Raw genomic sequence first — 21,816 nt, forward strand, 5'->3', positions numbered from 1 at the left:
TGTTCTCTTGACTTGGCAGGCACTGGGTAGTTAAACATTTGGTGACAGGGCTGGTGTGTTGTTCCCGTGGGTGGGTTTGGTGCCCAGCGCCAGCCTGGTGAGTAGGGACTTCATGTTGTGTGTGTTCGGGGGGTGGAGGAGAGGGAGGGGCTGAGCAGCCTCCGCTGCAGAGACCTTCCGCCCCTCCGTTCAGGGCTGGGTGTCTTGTTTACGGGGTGGTGCTGAGTGACAGCTTCGTGGCCGTGCCAGGGAAGGGGGAATTACGGAAGCACATAGTGTGTTTCTGTGTGCCTGCCTTCCAGAGCTCCCCGGGTCCCTCACTTGCACCTTTGGTTTTTGGTAGGCGTTTCTTGAACAGAAGTTCTGAAGATGACTCGGCCTCAGAGAGCTGCCTCCCCTCAGAAGGGACGACCTCTGACCCTGTGACCCTGCGTCGAAGGATGCTGGCCGCTGCGGCCGAGCGGAGACTTCAGAAGCAGCAGACCTCCTAGCGCTTCCTTGCCTTCCTCGCCGCCTCCGCCTGAGCCGCGTGCCCGGCCTGCTGAAGAGGCCTGTCCCCAGTTGCGCCCGCCGTGTGAAGAAGCGGGCTTGACTGCATCACCGCTGTATAAAGCATGTGGTCTTAATAGTGTTTGGACAGCTGACAGATTTAATCCTTTTTTGTAATACTTTCTATGTGACATTTCTCTTCCCTTAGAAACACTGCACATTTTAACTCTAGGCATGATCTCTTCTGCATTGACTGGACTTTGGAGGGGTGGGGAGGATCAAGAGGAGGTGGGCAACCAAAGACCTGAAGCAGGCAACGTCCATGACTGCCTTATGCAGAAGTCATAACAGATGCCGGTGTCTTTAGCTCCAAATGTGGCAGGAAGTGTGTGTGCAGCAGATGGGGGTTGGAGGCGGGGGGATCCATACAAAGCAGCATGGAGATGGACAGACAGAGCCTGACTCCACACCACTGGGTAATTTCTGTTGTCCAGCTGCTGTTCTTAGTGAGGAGGCATTCAGAATGTCACAGAGTGAGGCCAGAGCTACAGGCTTCTGGACCCCTGGGCTGGCGGGGCCTCATGGAAAAACCGTGTTTGGTTCGATACCTGGAGCAGAGCAAGGGAAAGCCCAGGGATGTGGTGTGAGGAGGTAACAGTTGTGTCCCAGGACATGCGGGACTTTCCGAGCCCCCTGTCCAGAGCTGGCTTTACTTCCGTTAATGCTGGTGCTCCTCCTTCTATGAGTACGCCCTGCGTGTCCATCCTCTCCTCTCTGTATTTCACTGTCCCCTGCCCACCTGCCCCCAGACATGGGGAAGGTCAGCACTGACAGGGTTAAGCAGCAAGCTTTGGTTTGTGGTTTTAATTCCTTGGTAAAGTCAATTAGGCAATGCCAAAGGCTGTGGGTTTGGTCTTTGGGGATGGGAGAGTACTTCTTGGAGGGCTTCATTGAAGAAATAAATGATACCTTTTGTAGCTTTCTTCCCTGGAGCCCTTCATTTTCATAACTGTGTTGGTTAAAAGGTGAGGTGTTGCCTCCACCTGCCTTGGAGCAGACCCAGATATGAACTTTTTCAAATCCTTGACAAATTTCACTTGAAGGGTTTGAAACACGCAATCATAGCTTACATAGTTCAGTTTTATGTCCTACTGGATTAAGTTTTCTTTTTTTTTTTTTTTAATGTTTGAAAGCATAGTTTTATGGTAGTCCTTTTGGGAAGAATCCAGTATTACCTAAAATTGGCAAAGTTAAATGTATTTTACATAACAAAGTTTTTAGGATGTTGAGAAGTAACTGAAAATAGAGCGATGAGTACGTGTTTAGGCTGAGATAATTTATTTCAATAAATCTTTCGAAAGCCTTATCTTGAAATGCTGTTAGTAAATTTCTGTGATTTTTTTTCTTTTAAAATTTGTTTTGCTGAGAGCATAGCTATTTGTTTTTACTGTAAAACAACAACAAGAATAATAATAATAAAAAGCAAACTGTCCTAGTGTGGTGTTGTGTGTGGCTTGGAGCTAAGGCAGTTTTCTTTAGAAGTGCAGAAATTAGATTGTGTTTTGATGTTGTGTGTTCTGTTTTGGTTGGTGGGTTTTTCTTTATAATTTTGTGTGTGTGTGTGATGTGCACCTTTAAAGATGATACCAATTCCATGTGTTCTTATGTTTCAGATGTGTGAAAGAATGTTTTGGAGTCAATTTTAGAGGGTCCTGAGACAATGGAATACAGCAGTATGACAGTGATCACAGGAGAGACATGGCTTTAAAACAACCCCAAAGAGAGGTCCTAAATTCACCCTTAGACTTTACACCTGCATAGGAAAGGCTTCTGTGCACTTACTGTCTCTTGGCTTCTGTCACTTCTTGGGGATATCTGGGACAGACTAAAGGCAAGGGCAGGATGCTAGGCCAGCCCCCCAACGCCATGGGGTGGCCCCCGCCCCCAGCCCCTTGGCCGTGCCAGCTTCTCCAGCATGCTTTGCTGAGGAGGCCAGGCAGCTGGTTCAGGTCTGTAAACCGAGGGCGTCTGGGTGCTCTGAATGGTGATGGAGGGGCCCTTGCCCTCTCTGGGCTCTTCTGGAAGTGGTCTCCCTCACTCCATTCATTTTCTTTTGACCCTTTTGACATCTTGGGTTCCCAGTTTGGTTTTTCCCCCCTCTGATTTTGAGGCTTTTATGTACCATAGAGACCCATGATCTTTGTGGATGTTCTAGTTCTGTTGATGTGGATTCTGGGTGTGCAGGTGGCTGCACGGACCTGGCTTCCCACTTGAGCTGGGTAGACCGTGTGCTCTTCGATCTTCGGCCAGCAGATGTGGTCCTCTCTGGGTAAAGCTGAGAGCTCTGTGGAGCAGGGCCTCGCACGCACAAGGAGCCCTGGCCCTGCTGCCCAGCTAGGTCAAGGGACAACTCAGCCTGCCTGCCTCTGGACACCTTCATCTCCCATCTCCTCACTCTTTCCTAGGAGTGGTTCTGAACCTGACTGCACATTAGAGTTACTTGTGGAGCATCTGGAAACCATGACGCATAGGCTCCACCCCCACGCGTCTTGTTCTAATAATTGGTCTTTCCCTGCACCCTTTCCTAGCAAAATGCTTCTGGATTCCGTTTTAAGTAAGGTCAAAGAAACGTCTGTTGTTTTTAGCTACAGAATTCACAAGCAAATTGGGCAAGAACCCTGTTACCCTATGGCTTCTTTTTTGGGAAATTCAGGTGATGCCACATGTAGAAATCATGGTATCCTTCAGCCTTTCATCTGTAACCCACCCAGACCTGTGTCCTGAATGAAGTCAAGCTTCTCAGTCAAGTCCTGAGAGTGCAGGGTTCCCATCAACTGAGATCGTGCGCCTCCTTCTGCAGATAAGTTGGGGTGAGGGAAGCTGGTGGGAAAAGCCCTGGGGGAGGGCCGGGCCTGGCTGGCTCACCAGCAGGCTTGTCCTGGCTAAGGAGCTCCTGGATCCATTCTTTGTAACAGAAGGGGACTAGCCTCTTATTACTCCACGATTTCTGCAGCAGTGTTAGCCCCTACCTGCCATCCTCACCAGATTTAAAAGGCCACTGGCAGTGCCAGGGAGAGGCCTTCCTGGGCTGCTGGTGTGTGGAGGATTCCACTTAATTGACTTCACCCAGCCCCTGCCATCTCCTGGGTGGAGCACTTGACTGCTTGGCTACTAAGTGATCCAAGGACCTGACGCAGGATTTTGCTGAGCTGTGTTCGCTCCAGATCCCAGCCTCAACTGACTTGCAGTTTAACTGCAGCAGAAACATGGTGACCCAGCCGACTCCATGCGCCAGGCGGTGCTGGTCTCGGTCGTCCCGTGTGTGTTTGGCCTGCTGGGGACTGCCGGCATTCAGGTGCAACAGGGGAGGCTTTTCAAGATGTCCGAGTGAGTGCACATGACCCTTTGGGTGCAGAGGGCTGGGGCAGTTTGGCCTCATCCTTGGGACCACCCATTATGCTGTGGTGGAGCCCCTGGGTACAGGATCACATATTAGCAGGAAACCTGCCCTTCCAATGAGAGGGTGCTGGACCAGGAGGAAGGGGGCACTGCAGGCTAGAATGGCCCATTCCTCTACCCGCCCTGCTCCCAGGTGGCTGTGCTCAGCTGGTTCCCCCTTGATGGCAACACTGGCACAGGCGTGGGGAAGGTCCAGGATGAAGGGTCCTTAATCCGGCACTCACAACCCTACGCACCAGCCTCCCAGTGTCTGTGGCCCAGTCAAGTCCCTCCCCTTTCCTGTCAGAATGAAGCCCGAGGGTGAGACTCAGGAATACAGACAAACATTCTCTTTATTGAGCTACACATGAATTTTCCATTAGTCAGAGAAGTAGACTGGCAGTGTGTAAGATATCACAGAAACCTCACCGATTGGGAATAGAAAGGCTTAGAAAGACCCGTGGGCTTTTTTTTTCTTTTTTTTCCTTTTTTTTTCCAAGTTTTTTTTTTTTTTCTGCATTTTAAGTTTTTTGTGTTTTGTCTTTTTGCCTCTTTATCTGAAATGGCTGTGACTGGTCTTCTTCAGCAAATATTGTCTTAAAAGTGAACCGTGAAGAGGTTTGGGGTTTGGATACTAGTCAAAGTAGAAATGACATTGGACTGATCATGAGAACTGTGGCTTTCATGTAAACATTACATTCCATCTTTTTTTTTTTAATTTTTTTTGTTTTTTTTTTCCCATCTTGTGGTATTTAAAAATTTTTGTTTTTTATCTGCAGCACAAACATCCCCACATGAGAAAGAGCGAACACAGGTCACTGAAACAAAGGAAAAGGTGGAGGGGTGTGTGTACGCACACGCGCACGCGCGCGCACACACACACACACACACACACACACACACGGAGCATCCATCTGAGAGACGGAGAAGCGAAAATGTCAGCAGGAAAAACCACAACCCGGTTCCCAAAGACTACGAAAGCTGATCTGGTGTGAAATACATAGTGCTCATCAGGACAAAAAGAAAACCCAAACCTAAAGCAACTAAAAAAAAAAGATAAAGGGACTCTGTAGGAAGGGAACGAGGCGGAAACTGTTTTCCGTTGGGCTCTATTTATGTATATGTTCTGTATCCTTTGGGGGCAGCTACTGGCCAGTGAGAGCTGTGCTTTATCTGTACAAACCCCGAGTGAGCGTGTGGTCTGAGTGTCTCGGGGCTGGGCAGGGGGGTGCTGTGGGCATGGAGGCTTCATTGGGAAAGCAGGGCCTGAGCACACACCGGGAACCAGCGCCCAGGGTGTGGACAGGTGGCACCTCTGCAGGTGGGGTGGGCGAGGCTGCAGGTGTGTATGTTTATTTCACAAAGGGAAAAAAAAAAGATGGATGAGATGGTGAGTTTTCCTTTATCCTCTTTTTTTTTTTTTTTAAACACTACAAAGCACATGAGAAATGTTCTTCCTTTCCTTTCAAATTCTAAATGTAAAGACTCAAACTAAAACCGGATTCTACAGCATTCTAGAGAAATACACAGCCGTCAGTCACTCTGGGTCGTAGGTTAGACAGGGGGCTTGATACAGAAAGGCTGTGTGTCTTACAAAGGCCAAAAGGTCATGCTACCAGGAGATCGTCAACAGCAAAGAGTCCGTGAAGCAGTCTGTAGAGAGAGAGACAAGGGGTCCAGTCGGACCATTTTCCTTGATTTAGAACACCAACCAACCAACCGACCGAAAAACCCTCCAGCGTGTTTAATGACGGGGTGGGGGCAGAATGGGGCAGCGTTGCAGGGGGATCCGGAACCCAAGGGAAGCCTTGCCCGGGCCCCCCTGGGAGGCCTCACCCCAGGGACCCTGCCCCAGCCCTCTTGGAAGGGGAGCCTGAGGAGCGGCTTCAGCTCTGCAGGGGACCCTGTGCTGTGACGGCCCCTCCCCTCAGCTGCAGGTGGGAAGCAAACCAAGTCTCCCTCTTCTCTGACTCTTGCCTTGTTAACATGAATAAAGAAAACTCAGGAGACAGTGGATTGATCAGAGCAATGATTCTTCTAAATTCTTGAAGTTAACAACCTCCGCCACCCAAAAGAGAAGCATCCTTAAGTTTTCTCTTGTTGCAAAGTATGGGGCAGGGAGACATTTGGGGTGCTGGCCACTTTTTAAAAAACAGTTTTGGAACTCACACAAGTGCAGGACAGAACCAAGAGCACACAGCCCGAGTGGGTGAAGCAGAGAAAAGGCTGGACTGAGGCCAGGGCTTTCCTCGCCTTCCCCCTGCTCACAGAAATGGGTCTCAGAGTGTAAAAGCATGTGGCTGTTCTTAAAAGGACGGACTCCCAAATCAGGACTTGGATCGCAGTGCGTGTCTATGTGTGTGTATGCGCATAAGTGCACGCTCAGGTGCTGTCCCAGGAAACTGATGAGCAATGGAATGGTAGTCGGTTCTGTCTGAAGCTCTTTCTAGTACAGACTAAAAAAACTTTAATATATATTTGTCTATATATATAAGGTTTGTTATGCCTTTTTGGAATTTGTTTACCAACTTGCATTTGTTGGGGGTGGGGGCAGGGTGTGTGTGTATGTGTGCAAGCTTTTCTGTGAGTGCTGGAATCATTACCAAATAGGTTGCTATACAGGACAAGAGGTCAGTACAAGCCGCAGCCCCGGAGGTTGTTGGCAATGATGATGTCGGTGACGGCGTCGAATACCACCTGGATATTATTTGTGTCTGTGGCACAAGTCATGTGACAATAAATTTCTTTGTTGGGTGAGCGGTTTTTGCTTTCAAATTGTGCTTGGATGTAGGCGGCGGCATCTTCATAGGTGTTGGAGCCTGTAAGGAGACAGAGCAGGGGTTGGGGGGAGGCCCTGATGAGAGCGGGCTTGGGGGTGGGTGGGCTGGAGACTCAGCCCTGACCTTCTCCAGGAGGCTGCCTGGGGCCCTCCTCCAAGGCAGAGTCACAGCTCACGTTAAAAACCACACACAGGTGCGCGATCACCTGGCTTTCCCAGGTCTTTCCCTGTGTTCACACGCGGTCCCCCCACGGGCCCTGGGCAGACAGTGGCCACAGGCAGCACACTGAGGCCGGCGGGTCTGCCCTTCACAGTGCTCAGCTCTGGTCCAAACCAGGCCTGCTGCTGCTCCTGCAGGTGTTTTGGGTGGGGTGGCGGCTCTGCGCGTGCGGGGCGCCATGTCTACACTTTCCTGAATGCTTCCTCCACTGGTACGGCCAGGACTGTCTTTAAGCAGTCCCCATGCTTAAAGTGAGTGACCAGGACTGGGGGCATGGGTACCCTCCATCCCCAGGTGGGAAGTTTGAGGGGCTGGTGGTATTGTAATACTAATTGGGGCCCCACTGGCACCCCCAATTCCTTGGATGCTCCTTCGGTCCTGGCCAGGGTCTGGTGGGGGTATCTGGATGACGTAAGGACAGTTTGCCCATGAGTTGCAACCCAAGCCCCATATCTCTATTCTGTGGTTTTCTAACAACATTAAAATAAAAAAAAATCATGGACCAACCCAGAACTGCCTAAAAGCTCATCCAAGTATAGTTGCCCCATTTTCTTCAGTGCCCCTAGGAGCTGGCCAGCATGGAAATGATACAGTCTGACGTTAAGGGTGGGCGGCTACACCTCCTCCACCCACCTCTACAGCTGCCCTAGTCTCCAATGAGTCACAGGGGGATCTGCAGCTTGGGCGCTGGAAAGTGTCTGCAGCCAGATAATTAAATGTGAGGGATCAGGGCTAAGCGGTGGAGACACCCCTGGGTAGGGGTCAGGGTGGAGACCAGCTCTGGAGAGCCCACAGGGCAGAGAGCCGCAACTCCACCGCTGGCTGGCCACCAGTGAAGCATTAAGTTGGGGGCGGTTCAGGGACTAGACACAGCCCCAGGGAGGACCCCACCGATGGCCCTCCCGTGCAGAGGGGGCCAAGACAGCACCCGTCGAGGTGAAAAGTGCCCAGGAGTGACTCTGAGGGTGCCCGTTCCTCCCTTGTCAGCATCCACTGAGTCTGTGCCCTTACACAGCCCGATGGTCCCTCAGAGCTCCCGAGACATCCCGACACCCACCTGCCCACCCCAGCCCCTCCAGCTGGTTTCATCCCCACAGGCCTAGGCACCCCCAGGGGCCACCTCATTGACCATTTGTCACCCATCATGTTCCCCGAACTCAAGCTGGATCTCTCTGGAGATCCTGAAGCACTCAAGTGTTTCCCAGAGTCAGACTGACTTCACCTGGGCATGTCCACCACCCCACACAACCCGGCAACGAGCCTGACCACTCCTCGGACCGTGTCCTGAATTGGGCTCCAGGGGCACCAGGTCCCTGGGGACAAGGAAGAGCCCTCGGAGGTGGCACTGGCCTGAGAGGGCCTGCCGAGCCCCATCTAGTGACCACTTTTTGAGGACCCAAGCGGGTCCTAAAGGTCCTTGCTGGGGCTGGGAGAGGTAGCTGCCAAGAGGGGATACGGCCTGGCTCACCCTACCCTGGCCAACCCCTCTGTGCCCGCCTGGACTCGCCCCGCCCTGCAGAGGGCACCTCGAACACAGCCAGTGCCCCCGTTTGTGGTGTCCATCCTTTGGATGGTACTGAGGTGCTGATGGCAGGCGTGGGGCAGGCCTGGCAACTGGGTGCCATCCTCTCCATTCCTCCCTGTGCTCCCCTCAAGCGGTGGGGGTTCCTGCCTACTGTGGGGCCCTGATGACACACACACACAGGCGATTAACCTGCCCCAGGTTGTGGTCTGGCTCCAGAGGCTGCTTCAGCCTCCCTATAGCCTGGGAAGGGTGGGTAGCCGGCAGGTTCACACAGGGGAGACAGGCAGTGCTCAGAATAGGCCAGTGCACCCTCTTCCACACCCAAGGGTGAGGGCGGACTCTCCCCAGTAATGGAGGAGGTTGGCGGGGATTGGGGGGCAGCATCCACTTCTCCTGGAATCGGGCTGGATTTGAGGACCCATGTCACCCTGGGAGCTGAGCCTACGCCCTGGGGCTGTCAGGGAGAGAGGGTTCCCGACTGAGCCCCCTGGGACACATCCTCTGGTGCCACCCGAGGAGCCCCTAGAAGCTTCCCAGTCCCCAGGGCAACAAAGGCTGGGCTCTGGCCTCCCATCAGTGCTGCTCCAGCCTTTAAGCAGCAGGTCAGAGCTGGGCCATCCTACACAGCCAGCCTCCATCAGCCGTCAGAGACAGCCTTATCACGGGGGTGTGTGACACACTCCCCTTGAGCCAGCCAGCTGGGAAGGAAAAGCCCCTGAGAAGGTGTGGAAGAGAGGCAGACAGGCAGGGTGGGAGGAGGCCTGCAGAGTCAGGGTGGTTTGATTGGGGAAAAGCCCAGGATGGAGGGAGAGCAGGAGAGGGTAGGTGAGATGCTGGTGGAGGTGGGGAGCAGGGCTGAGGCGGCCCGGGTCCCACTCATCAGGCACGTGTGCACCCTTTCTAGTGCAGGAAAATGGGCTGTGTGGCCCAGCAGAGGCCCAGGGCAGGAGTTAAGGAGGGGTGCTGGGGAGATGGGAGGCCAGGACGAAAGCAGAGGGGGATTCTGGGGGGCGGTCCGGCCTCCTGATCTTGCCACGTCCCTCCGAGTCACCTGGTCACAACGTGCGAGCATCGTGAGGGTTCATTTCCCACTACGCCCAGGGCAGCACCCTCGCCTCTTCTAGCCCCTCCCCACCTGCCAGATGCCCGGGAGATGCAGGTCCCTGGCAGGCCCATGCGGCACCCACCTGTGTATTCGGGAAAGCAGATGGTCAGAGGTGATTTCTTGATCTTCTCCCCAAAGAGGTCTTTCTTGTTGAGGAAGAGAATGATGGAGGTATCGATGAAGAACTTGTTGTTGCAGATGGAGTCGAAGAGCATGAGAGACTCGTGCATGCGGTTCTGCAGCCCCAGGCGGGGAGGGGAGAGAGCCAGACAGACAGCGAGAGGGACAGACAGGGAGACAGGGAAAGAGAAGACGACAGTTAGGCAGGAAAGGGAGGATCGGGGCTACCTGGAGGCTCAGAAGGGCTGCTGGGCCCCAACGGCTCCTTGGAAGGTGGACAGGTAGAACGTCCCGCACAGCACGGCGCTTCTTGTATCCAGTGTTCAGAGCAACCCGTACTCCCGTCTCGGGGCCGGTGGCAGAGAGAGGACTGGGAACCAACCAGGGCTCCCTGGGAGAGGCTGAGGACAGGGAGACCAACCCTCCCCTCTGCAGAGTCCGAAGCCATGAGAGGGTCTCCCTGCGTCTGTGTGCGCACGTGTGTGTGTACACGTGCATGTGTGTGTGTTGGGGGGATTGCTGGACAGGAGCATGAGATCTGTGCTCTGGCCTTCCGGTCCACACCTTTCCTGCTGGGCCTAACCTGTGGGTGGGGGTGTCCTCCGGGAGTGGAGAGGGGCTCTAGGCCCCTCCTGTGGCTCCTGCCAGCATCCTCCGGGGACTGGGGAAACGCTACTGCACAGGCTGCCTGGGGGATGGCCGCACTCCCTTGGGCTGGGTCAAACTCAACCACAGGTCAGGTCACGAGAGCTGAAAGCCGTGCAGAACTGCTTTGCACACAGGAGTTTGTTTAGTAAATGAACCAAAAGGATGTGCACTCCCAATCAAGCAGGACCCTGGGGACAGCCTTCTGCCCTGGGCAAGGACAGCCTTATTCTAACCAGAATAAGAATAAGCAGAGCAGTGGTGTGGGCATCTCTGGGCGTTATCCCCGGAGATAGACAAGCAGGCAGTGGAGCCGAGTGGGCTGCTTGAATGTGAAGTGACCACCACCTGTCACTGAGTCCCACTCTGCCAGCTCTTCCCTGCCTTGTGTCATTTAACCCCATTAATCCTTAGGGGACACAGAGGTGACAGGGCTGGGACTAGGAAGGACAGAGAGGTGGCCCCGACTCTGGGCCAGACCACAGCTTCTGCAACACAGTGGGTCTCTCCGGCCAGCGTGAGTAGCCTGTGGGCTCCAGAATAAATGGTCAGAATAAACGGCCGGCCTCGCATGTCTTTGTTCATCTCTTGCATGGCTGGGTTGTTATCCTGGTGACCTGGAAGAGGCATTGGCACCAAACCCTTGTTCTTACAGCCAAAGCCAGTTGGTGGAGGGGGTGGTCTTGGGTCTCAGCTGCCCCTCAGGGGCCCCTAGACAGTGGTATTACTGCAGCCTCTGGGACCTGCCGCACAAATCCGGCAGACTCCTATGGTCTTACTATCCTCCTGGCCTCAACCAGTCCATTTCATTCTCAATCCCCCACCCAGATTCTGCAGGTCGGTCACTGCATAGTCACCCTCGAGTAGAGAAAATGCATGACACTTCCCCCTGGTGCCATTTCAGTGGAGCCTGTTCAGAAGCGGGCAGGCGGAGGTTTCCTAGGAGGTCAAGCAGGTGCTGCTCAGGGCCAGGGCTGGGAATACCCAGGGTCCCCGGCCCACCAGGGAAGCAGAGCAGAGCCGCTCCAAGCCAAGGATTCCAGAGGAAACGCCTCCCCACCACGCAGCAGCATCTTGGCCTACAGCTGCTCAACCACAAGCTGGAAGCCCATGGCCAGAGGCAAGGTCCCACCTCGCTGCCCAACTAGCTCAATTTGATCTATAGACGTGGCGGGGGCATGTTGGGGACACATGCCCAGGGCACTCCCAGAACCAGAAGAGGCCCCCAGAGAGACCTGAGCTGAGAGTAGGGACTCCAACCATATGGCACATGGGCTGGGCTGGGCTGAAAGGTCTGGAGGCCGCCAAGCGTTGGTCCAAACGAACGATTCAGGCCAGCTGCCCGGCTTCAAGTGCCACTAGGCTAAGGCTCAGCCCCTGCCTGCCCCGGGGCTGCAGGGCGGGCGCTCTTCCCGCTCACACCAGCAAGGTCAGTGTGCAGCCGTCTGTGGGGCTGCAGGAATGACCAGCACAGGCTCCTGCTCACAGAGAGCGCACAGTCTAGTCACGGAGTGAAAATGCACACCCTTGAAGAGGTCCCGGTTCCAAGCGAGCGAGCGAGCGGCACAGAGCAGGAGAGGGGCCCGCAGGCAGTGAGGCTCCCTGGGCAGACCTGGGGGGTGAGCCTGGACGGAGGGAGATGCAGGGACGGTGGTGGGGAGGGGAGGCGCCGGCACTGAGACCCCCTCCTCACCCCGCAGGCCTCACCGCTCATCACTCTGAACCCACTGGAACCCACTGCCAAGGAACCAAGAGCCCAGCCTGTCCGTACATGCTTGCCCAGAGAACACGGATGCCAGAACACGTTCAGAAGTGATGTCAACATCTGAGAGAAGAGAAGGAAGCCAGGGGTCACAGCCAGGCGACAGCACCCACCCCAGCTCAGCATCACCTTCCTGTCTCTCCCACTCGCCAGCAGAGTGTGGCCAGTGGCTGGCGCCAAGCCCTCTGGACGGACAGGGCAGCCTCTGCCCTCACCACACCCCCTGGCACCTGGAATCCCCCTGCCCTGGTGCACTGTGCCCTCTGCCGGGTGGCCCGCAGTCCAGCCCCAGGACACGCAGCATGAGGTAGGGTGCCCGGCAGAAGCAACTTGGGCACTGATACAACACACCACACTCACACTAGAAAAAGCTGGCACTTTTTATTAATGGTAGGTGACTAATAAATACATTACGTCAGCCAATAAATTATTACAATGACTAGAGATTTATTAAACCAACGAGTCACTCTTCTTACAAAATTACAGTTAATATGGGGTGGGTGGTGGTGGGGCTGGGAGGTGGGACCACTGTACCTAAGACAGGAGGTTTGCTAAGGAAGGAAGGGGGTGCCCAGGCCCACCTCTGCCGGGCACAGGAGGGGAGGATGCAGGGGGGCCGAGGCAGAGGAGAGAGGGAGGTGAAAGGCCTGGCTGCTCGGGGAGGCGGCAGGAACAGGGGTGCAGGGGTGTGGGGGGCAATGAGAGGACAGGCCATAGGAGAGCGGTGCCTGTGAGCCGCTGGCTCTACAGGGAACGGGCTGTGCGTTCAGGCTGGTGGTCTGGGTGCACAGGGTCTGGGTGGGCCCTCTCTGCTTCTGCCCGGGCCAGGCCCTCCCCCGACAGGGGCCTTCACCTGTTGGGGTGGGGTCTGCCTGGAGCCCCCAAGGGAAGGCCTTACTTTGTTTCTGGCCCAGAGGACTGAGACTCGCCTTTCTGGGGGTGAGGGTGGAGTCAGGGGCAGCAGCTCACAGACCCTGTTCCTGATCTGGCTGTCCTATCTGGTCTCATTGCCATGGGCAGCTGGACCCTTCTCTCTGTAGGCCTGTGGGTTGACGTCAGGGGGACTGTCTGGGGGGTGCTGGCCTCTGGCACCCCAGGTTGAATCTCTGTTGGCCCTGGAGCTGGAGCCTCGGGCCTCAGTTCCTGAGAACTGCCAGGCTGTGCCTGAAGGCATCCAGAAGGCTCAGGGAAGGGCAGGGGCCACCCAAGGAGGCTTGGTGTGCCCTACCTCGCAGAGAGGGGGCAAAACACTGCCTGGTCTGGAGAAAAGGCCGGGGCCCGGACTGCAGTGGATTTACTCACCAAGAGGCATGTGCTTGGCCTGCCCTGGGTCAGGCCAGAGAAGAGGGAGAGGCCAGGAGAGACATGGGCCAGAGTGGAGAACTGGCAGGATCATGCACCAGGCAGAAACTGTCCCAGGGCAGGGAGGGGTGAAGTCTTCCCTTGCAGGACTCACCCCGGCAGAAGGGAAGGGCCTAGGCGAGCTGATGCCTGGTCCTCCCCGCTGGGGGTTTACGGACAGCCTTGTTGTGGGGGCTCCAGGTAGGCAGGGCACTTGTGGAGTCACAGAGGACCGCCGTGGGGGCAGGGTGCCTCCAGTTTCTGGGGCGTGGAGCTGGATATGGGCGGGGGTGGGGGGGGGTTGGCGCTGGGCGGCCCAGATACCGGGGTATCCCGGCACCAGATACCAGGGTGGTCGTCTGCCCGAGCTGTGCCTCCTACCCCCATGTGGCCACGGGCCCCCAGGCTCTGCTGCGGCCAGAGAGCGCAGGGGGGCAGGGCGCTAGGCCTCTAGTGCTCTGTGGAAGGAGGCCCCAGAACTGTACTGTCCCAGCTGTTGGCAAGAGGCCCCAAGCCATGCTGTCTGCTCAGGGCTGGGGCAGTCCCTGCTTCTTCCTCAGGGAGGAGGCTCCACTGAGACTCTTCGCGGGCCTCAGGCAGTGCCCCCTCCAGTCAGGCCAGAGTGCCTTGGGGCCCCTCCCTGCTCTCGGTGGGAAGGCCAAGCGCCCACTCTTTTCGGGGCAATCGGCACAGGACACAGACGCTGCCCACGGGCATCCAGGTGGCAGGCGCAGCCTTCAAGGGCTCAGCGTGGGCGCCCCTCCCAGAACCAGGTTCCCTTTGGCCTGATGACTAGAGGCCCTCAGAGGGCTGAAGCATGGCCTCTGGGGGGCCACACATGGGGCCACCTGGTCTGGTCACTCATAACACCGCCCCCGGCACCCCCACACCCACGACGGAGCCAAAACTTGTCTGTCACCTCAGCTGCTCCTCCGCAGGGTGGAGCCGCCTGTGACGGTGCGGACGGGAGATGCAGTGGACAGGAGGGAATTTCACCCCAGACACCTGCTCCGTGGGGGCTGTGACTAGACAGCCAGGGACGCCTGGGCAGGCCCGGGTCAGAGGGCAGGAACAGCACAAGCAGCTGAGCAGGGCAGAGACGGAACAGGCCACCCAGGGGACAGAGGGGCAGGAAGGCCCCAAGCACCCAGCTCCCCAGCCTCCTAATGCTGCAGGCAGGGTGGGCTGCGGTCCGGGGACCTCCCACCTGCCTGCTGCCCAGGAGAGCTGGTGACCGCCATCTCCAGGATGACGGCCTTAGAGATGGGGCCTTGTCAGCTGCTTTTGAGCCTGGGGTCATAGGACAGACTGAGGGGCACAGTTGGTCATACCCAGGGTGGTGGTACCCAGAACTAACAGCAACGTCTTCAGCACTGGGCAAGATGGCCTGGGCTGCCCACACGGGACATGGAGGCATTTGGCTCCAGGGGCCTGATCTCTGCCACGACCCAGCACCGGGTACAAGGCACAGCACACAGCAAGGCAGACAAGACCGAAACGGACCTGGGCTGGCAGGGCGGCTCCTGGATGCTTGGCGAGTTCCCACGAGACCAGGGGCAGCAGTGGAGAGCCAGGTAGGGGACGGGGCTCAGCCACCCCTGAGGGCATCTGGCACTAGGGCAGGTGCCCTGGCTCTCCACTGCACCACCCAGAGCTCTGCCTGTGGGAAACAAGCAGCCCAGGGCTCCTGGCTGCAGGGCAGTCGGGGGCTGCGCTGGGAGTTCAGGGGTGCTGCCTGACCCAGGACCGAGCAGAGCCCAGTGTGGGGGCTGGAGGAGTAGAGGGCCTGAGGAGGGAGGAGCTGGAGCCCCCTCGAGGGGTAGCCCCTCTCTTCCCATGGGCACATATGTCTCCCCAGGCAGAGCCATCATTCAAGGGACAGAGCCACCACCCAAGCACATGGAGCATCTGCCAGGCTGTGGGTTGGCAGCATCAGCCAGGAGGGGCACCCAGGAGAGAGGGGGTGATGTGTTCACCATCCCAGGCCAGCCAGGGCCTGAGTCACCAGGAGGAGTCACCCCACCCTTTTCTGCTCAGGTATCTCAGGAGCAAACCTCCTCCTAGGGGTCTGAGGACTCTTGGTCCAGAGGAGGGGACTGGGTGTGTGTGTGGGGTCCAGGCTGCACCCCTCACAGGGCACTCCAGTGTGGTGGGCCTGTCCACGTGCCTTCCTCTGCCCCCTGAGCTGGCGGGACCCCAAAGGCTGCAAACAGACTCTATTTCTTCACCAAGACAGGAGGAGGCTGGGACATTGGCTGCAGGGGCCGTGTCCACACCTCTCCTGGGCCTCCTCCACCCCAGGATCTCCAGTCCCCAGGCCCCCTGGGACCCCAGCATGTTTGCACTGGATTCACCCTGAATTCAAGACAAAAAAGCACATCCCCTCACACTCCAGAATGGCCGCCTGAGACCTGGCTGAGGGCAGAAGTAGAGGAACCACCCTGGGGCCTGCAAAGGTGGGGTGTGAGGCCCCCATGGCAGTCTGGGCCTCCTCTCCCCACGGCTTTCCCCCACCGACCTCTGTCCAGGCACCGCGGGACTCAACCCTTCCCACCACCCCTCAGACACCTCTGCAAGAAGTCAGTCTCAGAAGCATTTGCAGACCTACGAGAGTTGGGGGTGGGGGTTCCCCAGGAGGGTACTGGGGAGCCCAGAGAAGGAAGGGCTGGCTCCAGGGGGTGGAGATCCGAGGGGAGGAGGAAGGGAGGCAGTGGCCGAGGCCTGAGCACCCCCAGACCCACACACAGCTGGTGGCCTGGTCCCACCCTGGCTTTTTGGTGACGGAGCTGCCCTCGACCAGAGAGACCCCAAGAAAAGCTGAGCAGTGGCTCCCACCGCCCCCAACCCTGCACAGCCTCAGACGACAGGAAGAGACCCCAAGACTTCGAGCGTGAATCACCGCACGTAGAGCACACACCCACTCCGGCGGCCTTGACCCCACAGCCCTCTCCCCCAGGGAAGAGACCCGGCGACGAAGCAAAGGCTGGCGAGTCACCCGTTACGGCAGGTGTGGGCACTCGGCGTCCCGACCAGCCCCATTACCACGTGTTCTGGCATCTGGGGCCAGGGTGGCCGTGGAGGGCGCTTCCTGTCCACCCCCCCGGTGCCAGCCGCTGGCGCTTCCTTGTCGAGGGCAGAGAGTGGGCTGGGAGGTGGTGGAGCGTGGGCTCCAGGGTGGGCTGGGGCAGCAGGGTGGCAGGGGGCTGGGCAGTGAGGCCGGGGCTCAGTAGAGGCCACAGCCCCGAAGGTTTTTGGCGATGATGACGTCCGTCACGGCATCAAAGACAAACTGGATGTTGTTGGTGTCGGTGGCACAGGTGACGTGGGTGTAGATCTCCTTGTGGGCGGACTTGTTCTTGCTCTCATACTGGGCCTGGATATAAGCCACGGCTTCTGTGAAGGAGTTGGGGCCTGCGGGAGAGACCAGGTCGGGAGCTGGTGAGGCCAGGCCCCCACCTGGGTGCCAGTCAGGCCACAGGCCAGGGAGTGGACACCAGGGGCCCCTTAGTGACTCCCTTGCAGGAGGAACCTAAAGACAGCTCAGCGCAACCAACAGCAGGTTATGAAATCAAGTCTGCGGCTCATGTCCAGTTTAAAAACATGAAGGAAGCGAGAGCACAGACCTCACTGGGTCTCACCGGCACTAAGGGTGGGGTCCTGTTTCACAGAACTCTTGTTTCAACTTTTATAGATGCACCTATAGGTTCCTGATGCAAACATGCTTCCTTCCTGGGGGTCCTGCCCAAAGAAGCCTGCACCAGCGCTCATAGGGGATCAGAATTCTGCCAGCCCCTGCAGGCTGTCCTCTGCCAGCGGCCACTCCTCAGAGCAGACAGGTGTGCCCTCGCCCTTGGCCGCTGCTGGGCAAGCCGGGTGGACACTCAGCAGTGCCCGCAAGCTGCCCTGGCCTCTTTCCTCTCATCCCCTCCTGCCTCCTTCTCAAGTCCACCTTCCAGGGATGAACTGTCTGGCCCCCTGACTTGCTGCCACACTGCTCTGTGGGGTTTCAGGAGAGCAGCTGCTGTTCAGGGAGGAACAGAAGGGACTCCTGGCTTTGCCTGAAGCCTCCACAGGCCCAGGCAGGGTCGCCAGACCCGCCGAGGGAGGGAGGGAAGGGGCTGGGTTTGGAGCCGCAGTGCAAACCAGAAATCCGGGAGGGGCACGCCTGTGGAGATGGGGGCTACCTAACCCCTCGGCACAGGGGCACAGACCTGGAGGGCCTACTAGACCATAGCTCTTTCCTAAATCTGGGCTGGAGGTGAGGGAGAGGGTCCCTGGGACCTCGTCAGCACCAAACTGGCCTTGGTGACTGACTCCCTTGCTTCTTGCTGCCCTGTGGGCCACAGTCTTGGTCACCTAGGGTGGGATGCTCGGACCCTCCACAATTCATACGTGACTAAACAGAGGCCGACTGGTGTGTGCACAGGGTGCTGAGCCCGGCCTGCCTCTGGCCGTGTGCTGCTGGGGTCTGGCCTGGGGGCCGTCAGCCTAATCTCGAGGAAGGGGAGAGACAGTAAGCTGCACCACTTGCCCAGCTCTGAGCCGTGGCCCCCACGTCCACTCCTGGGGAATTGGGGTTCAGCCTGGAGGCTCCCCTACACGAAGCTGGGACTCTGATTCCCCCTGTGCTCTCCAGGCTGGGGGCTGGGCAGGCTGGAGATGCCCACTTCTGCGTCCACTTGTCTCTCTGACCAGGCCCTGGCCATCCTGCAGAGCCAGTGGGCCAGTGGGCTACTCTAGCCATGCTGCTGCTCCACCGGGGCCTGGTCAGGCTGCCCACCTACCCCAGCTGGGTGACCCTGCCCAACCGTGACAAAGGCGGCCTCCGTCGGGCACAGCGTCCTCTGCAGGGAGGTGTGAGCAGGACCGTTCATGAGGCTCTCGCATCCAGCAGGCTTTTTGACTCATAACTACCCATGTGGGGTGCCCTCAGGGTACTTCTCAGTTGTCAACACGGTCACAAAAGCGTGTTCGGTGAGCACTTACTACGCACCCACTGCCATGCTAATCAACTCATTCCTGCTCACTTTGTCCTCCTGGCAACTCTGGGAGGAAGGGATGGATAATCACGGTGATTACCCATCTCACAGATGTGGAAACTGAGGCTCTGAGAGGTTGTATAACCTGCTGTGAGTGGCAGAGCTGGGGCAGAAACCCTGGGCTGTCTGGCTCAAAGCCCCATCTTCACCCCAGTATCATCTTGGTGTTACCGCTGTACTGACAAGCTCTACATACAGACGACTGAGCTGAGGTCCAGAGGCTGCCAGGGTCAAGGACTTGTAAGTGGCCAAGCCAGGATTCCAGCCCTGCTTCCTCTGACTAGGAAGCCCAGCTGGCTGCCCCAGGCCCCTTGCTACAGCATGCTACAGGGAGGCAGGGGACCCGCCTTCGGCTCTGTGCTAGACCCTCTGGGGCAGAGCCTGGTGCGTCTGCAGCACATGGTGAAGGGGGACTGAGAGGCCCCTGCAGTCCCTGCGGGAAGCGGCCGTCTCTACCTGTGTACTCCGGAAAGCAGATGGTGAGCGGAGACTTCCTGATCTTCTCTTCGAATATGTCCTTCTTGTTAAGAAACAGGATGATGGACGTGTCCGTGAACCATTTGTTGTTGCAGATGCTGTCAAAGAGCTTCAGCGACTCGTGCATGCGGTTCTGCAACAGAGTGGGGGAGAGGCGAGTGAGGCCTGCGTGGCGCCGGGGCCCTGAGCCACCACGGCCAGTGACACAGAGGGACAAGCGAGGGGCGGCCTGCCAACACGGCTGAACGTACCACCAGGGACAGAGACGCAAGGACCCACAAGGACAAGGACCTGGTCCCTGCTGCATTCGACACGCGGGTGGGGTGGGAGTGGAGCAGGGAGCAGGGCAGGGTGGGGCAACACTGTGCCTTCCCCAGAGAGGGCTGACCTGGGCGGGAGCAGTGAGGTCGCCGGAGTGACTCCAGCCCACCATGGAGGGGACATGCACCATGCACGCGGGGGCAGGGCCCCGCCACCCTCCACATGCCCACGGGGGACCGCGGGGCATGCAGATGGCTCTACAGGGGGTCGCACTCGGCTCCACCAGCGGGGGCGGGAGGATGCACGCATTCAGCTGGGAAACATTAACCGAGGACTAAGGGATCCTCGCATTAATCCAGAGTTGGAAGCAGACACCAGGGGGACAGCGTCGGGGGAGTGCTCTTGCTGTGGCCTTGGTCTGGTTGAGGACCGGGTGGGTTGCCTGGGCCGTGGCTGGGCTGGGGGCAGCTCTGTGTGAGCTGCTTATCGAGACTGTGTTCCCAGTAGAGGGGCCAGAAGAACCCCAAGATGAAAGCCAGCAAAACAGATTAAAACAGAGAGGAAGATAAAAAACCCAGAAAACATGAGAAGGAAAGAGAGGGAAAAAACCCCCAAAAAACTCCAAATTAGTTCAACCAGTCTCAGGCCAGGAAGTCAAAGCCGATCTGTCTGGAGGGCCTCCAGGGCAGGCTCCAGAGACCACGGCCGCCCCAGGTCTGTGGACCGTGTGGCTGGAGATGGAAGGCGAGGTGGGGCGCACCAGCCTAGGCTGGCCGGTGAGGAGGGTGGGACGCGGGAGTAGGGGCAGGCTTCACAGCAAAGTCACCCGGCGGTGCCCTGGGAACCTGCTGCTTTCAACTCTTAGCTGACGGTCTCAGCTGGAAGGAGGCGCTTCATACCTGCCCGACTTGCAGCGTCTCTCAGAATCTGCTCATGGGTTTGGCCTTGGTTTGGCAAGTTAAGGCCCTGCAGGCGGCGGTGACGGTGCTGCTGCTGAGAAGTTGTGGCAAGTGAGGCCCAGGGCCGCAGGGGTCCGGGCTGTGGCAGGCAGGGTGGCCAGCTGGTGGGCGGGCAGCCACCAGCCCCACAGCTCCTGGCCAAGCTCCAGGAGCCCCCAGACACCTTTTTCTCAGGCAGCCCCAATTCTCACCCCCCACCTCCTCCGGCCTGGGAGGGCGGGGCAGGGCCGACCAGAGAGGAAGGTGGACGACCAAGGATGGGTCAGCGGCTGGAGCTCTTGCTCCCGGGGGCAGCACGTGCGAGTCCCACCACTTGGCCTCAAGGGGTGCTCCTGGGCAGAGTCGTATCACAGCTGCCGTCTGCTACATGAAGGGTCCCGAGCAAGCGCAGACACTCTTACAGCCCTCAGCCCCAGGGGTCCTCAGAGCTGCCCAGAGGCCTCTCGTCATGGGCTCCACTTTACAGAGGAGCAGGTGGGGTGGCTGCCACGCTCCCACGGTGTCAGCGGTGGCGCTAGACCCCGGGCTATGTCCACCTGGCCCTGGACACACAGGCAGGGCGCTATTCTCACTGGCACCATGGCAAGGAGCCGCCTCTGAAGGCTCTTGTCGAGTGGTGATGCCAACGCCCGAGCTCTGGAGAGGCTGCCGCTCTCTCCCGGGTGGAAAGGAACCCAGGAAGAGCCCATTCGCAACCCCACATGATGTGGCTTCCTGTCCTCGGACCCAGCCTTTGTGAAGAAGGGCAGGGAAACGGGGGAGAAGGAGCCAAGGGAGAGGATGGGACAGAGACAGTGAAAGTAGGAAGGCGAGGAGGAAGGTGCTCCAGAATGGGCCCTGCTCCAGAGCGAGAGCTGGTGAGGAGCTGGCACAGGGCTGGCGGGCCGGCAGACTGGGAAGGCCATCTGAGCGTGAGGCCCAGCACCTGCTGGGTTCACTTGAGACTCGCAGGCCACAGAGCTTGGGACCCCGTGGCTGCCAGACCCGCTCTGACATCCTCTGCTCTGCCCATGCTCCGGAGGCCAGTGTGCGCCCCTTCCTGAGAGGGCCGTGGGCCTTGGGACTGAGCCGGACGGGTCTCCGGGAAGAGGCCTGGGGCCCTCGACACGCCACTGCTTGGTTTTCTTTCAAACTCACAGCAGGATCAGCTTCCTGCACCGGCCCTGCTTCCCACTCCCAGGAGCAGCAAGGAGAAGAGATGAGCCAAATGGAGCTCAGACCACACGGTGGCCCGGCGGGCTGTGAACAGTGGGTCCAGAAGCAGGGTCAACAGTGGATCAGTGAGAGATGGGCTGGGGTGGTCTCTGTGTGCGGTGCCTTATGGGGGCAGCAGGAGCCGACCTGGGCTTCGGGATAGTCAGTAGGTCCAGGTCTGGGGGTCTTAGACACCACGGCTCCTGAGGCCACTGAGAACAGTGCCAGTGTTAGAAAGAGCTGCACAACTGGGGTCCCAGAGCCTCGCCCCGGAACACAGCAGGGTTTGTGGGGTTCCGCGGATGCCCCGCTCGGAAGTGTTCCAGGTACTGAAGGAGAAAAGGCAAGGGCGACAGGTCAGCATGCGGCGCGAGTGCTGATGGCCCACCTGGCCGGTGGCTCTGGCCCCATCTAACCACGGCACCGTCACTGCATAAGCCCGACCTCTCCGAACGGCGGCGC

At 58.0% G+C, this 21,816-nt stretch overlaps 2 protein-coding genes across 2 annotated transcripts in view; one reads left to right on the top strand and one right to left on the bottom strand.

Moving 5' to 3' along the window:
* The window catches only part of AMFR (autocrine motility factor receptor), a 44,593-nt gene extending 42,617 nt beyond the window's left edge, over positions 1 to 1,976 (top strand). The window contains exon 14 of the mRNA XM_052655698.1: positions 344 to 1,976. Within this exon, the coding sequence (XP_052511658.1) occupies positions 344 to 491 (148 nt within the window). The 3' untranslated portion in view covers positions 492 to 1,976. The remainder of the gene's footprint in view (positions 1 to 343) is intronic.
* A 14,587-nt stretch (positions 1,977 to 16,563) lies between these two features.
* GNAO1 (G protein subunit alpha o1) overlaps positions 16,564 to 21,816 on the bottom strand; it is a 164,200-nt gene continuing 158,947 nt past the window's right edge. The window contains exons 7-8 of the mRNA XM_052655427.1: positions 18,920 to 19,073; positions 16,564 to 16,835 (exon numbers count right to left, since the gene is read on the bottom strand). Coding sequence (XP_052511387.1) covers positions 16,648 to 16,835; positions 18,920 to 19,073 — 342 coding nt within the window. The 3' untranslated portion in view covers positions 16,564 to 16,647. The remainder of the gene's footprint in view (positions 16,836 to 18,919; positions 19,074 to 21,816) is intronic.

This window comes from Budorcas taxicolor, chromosome 18 (genome assembly GCF_023091745.1).
Source record: "Budorcas taxicolor isolate Tak-1 chromosome 18, Takin1.1, whole genome shotgun sequence".
In the NCBI taxonomy this organism is placed as follows: domain Eukaryota; kingdom Metazoa; phylum Chordata; class Mammalia; order Artiodactyla; family Bovidae; genus Budorcas; species Budorcas taxicolor.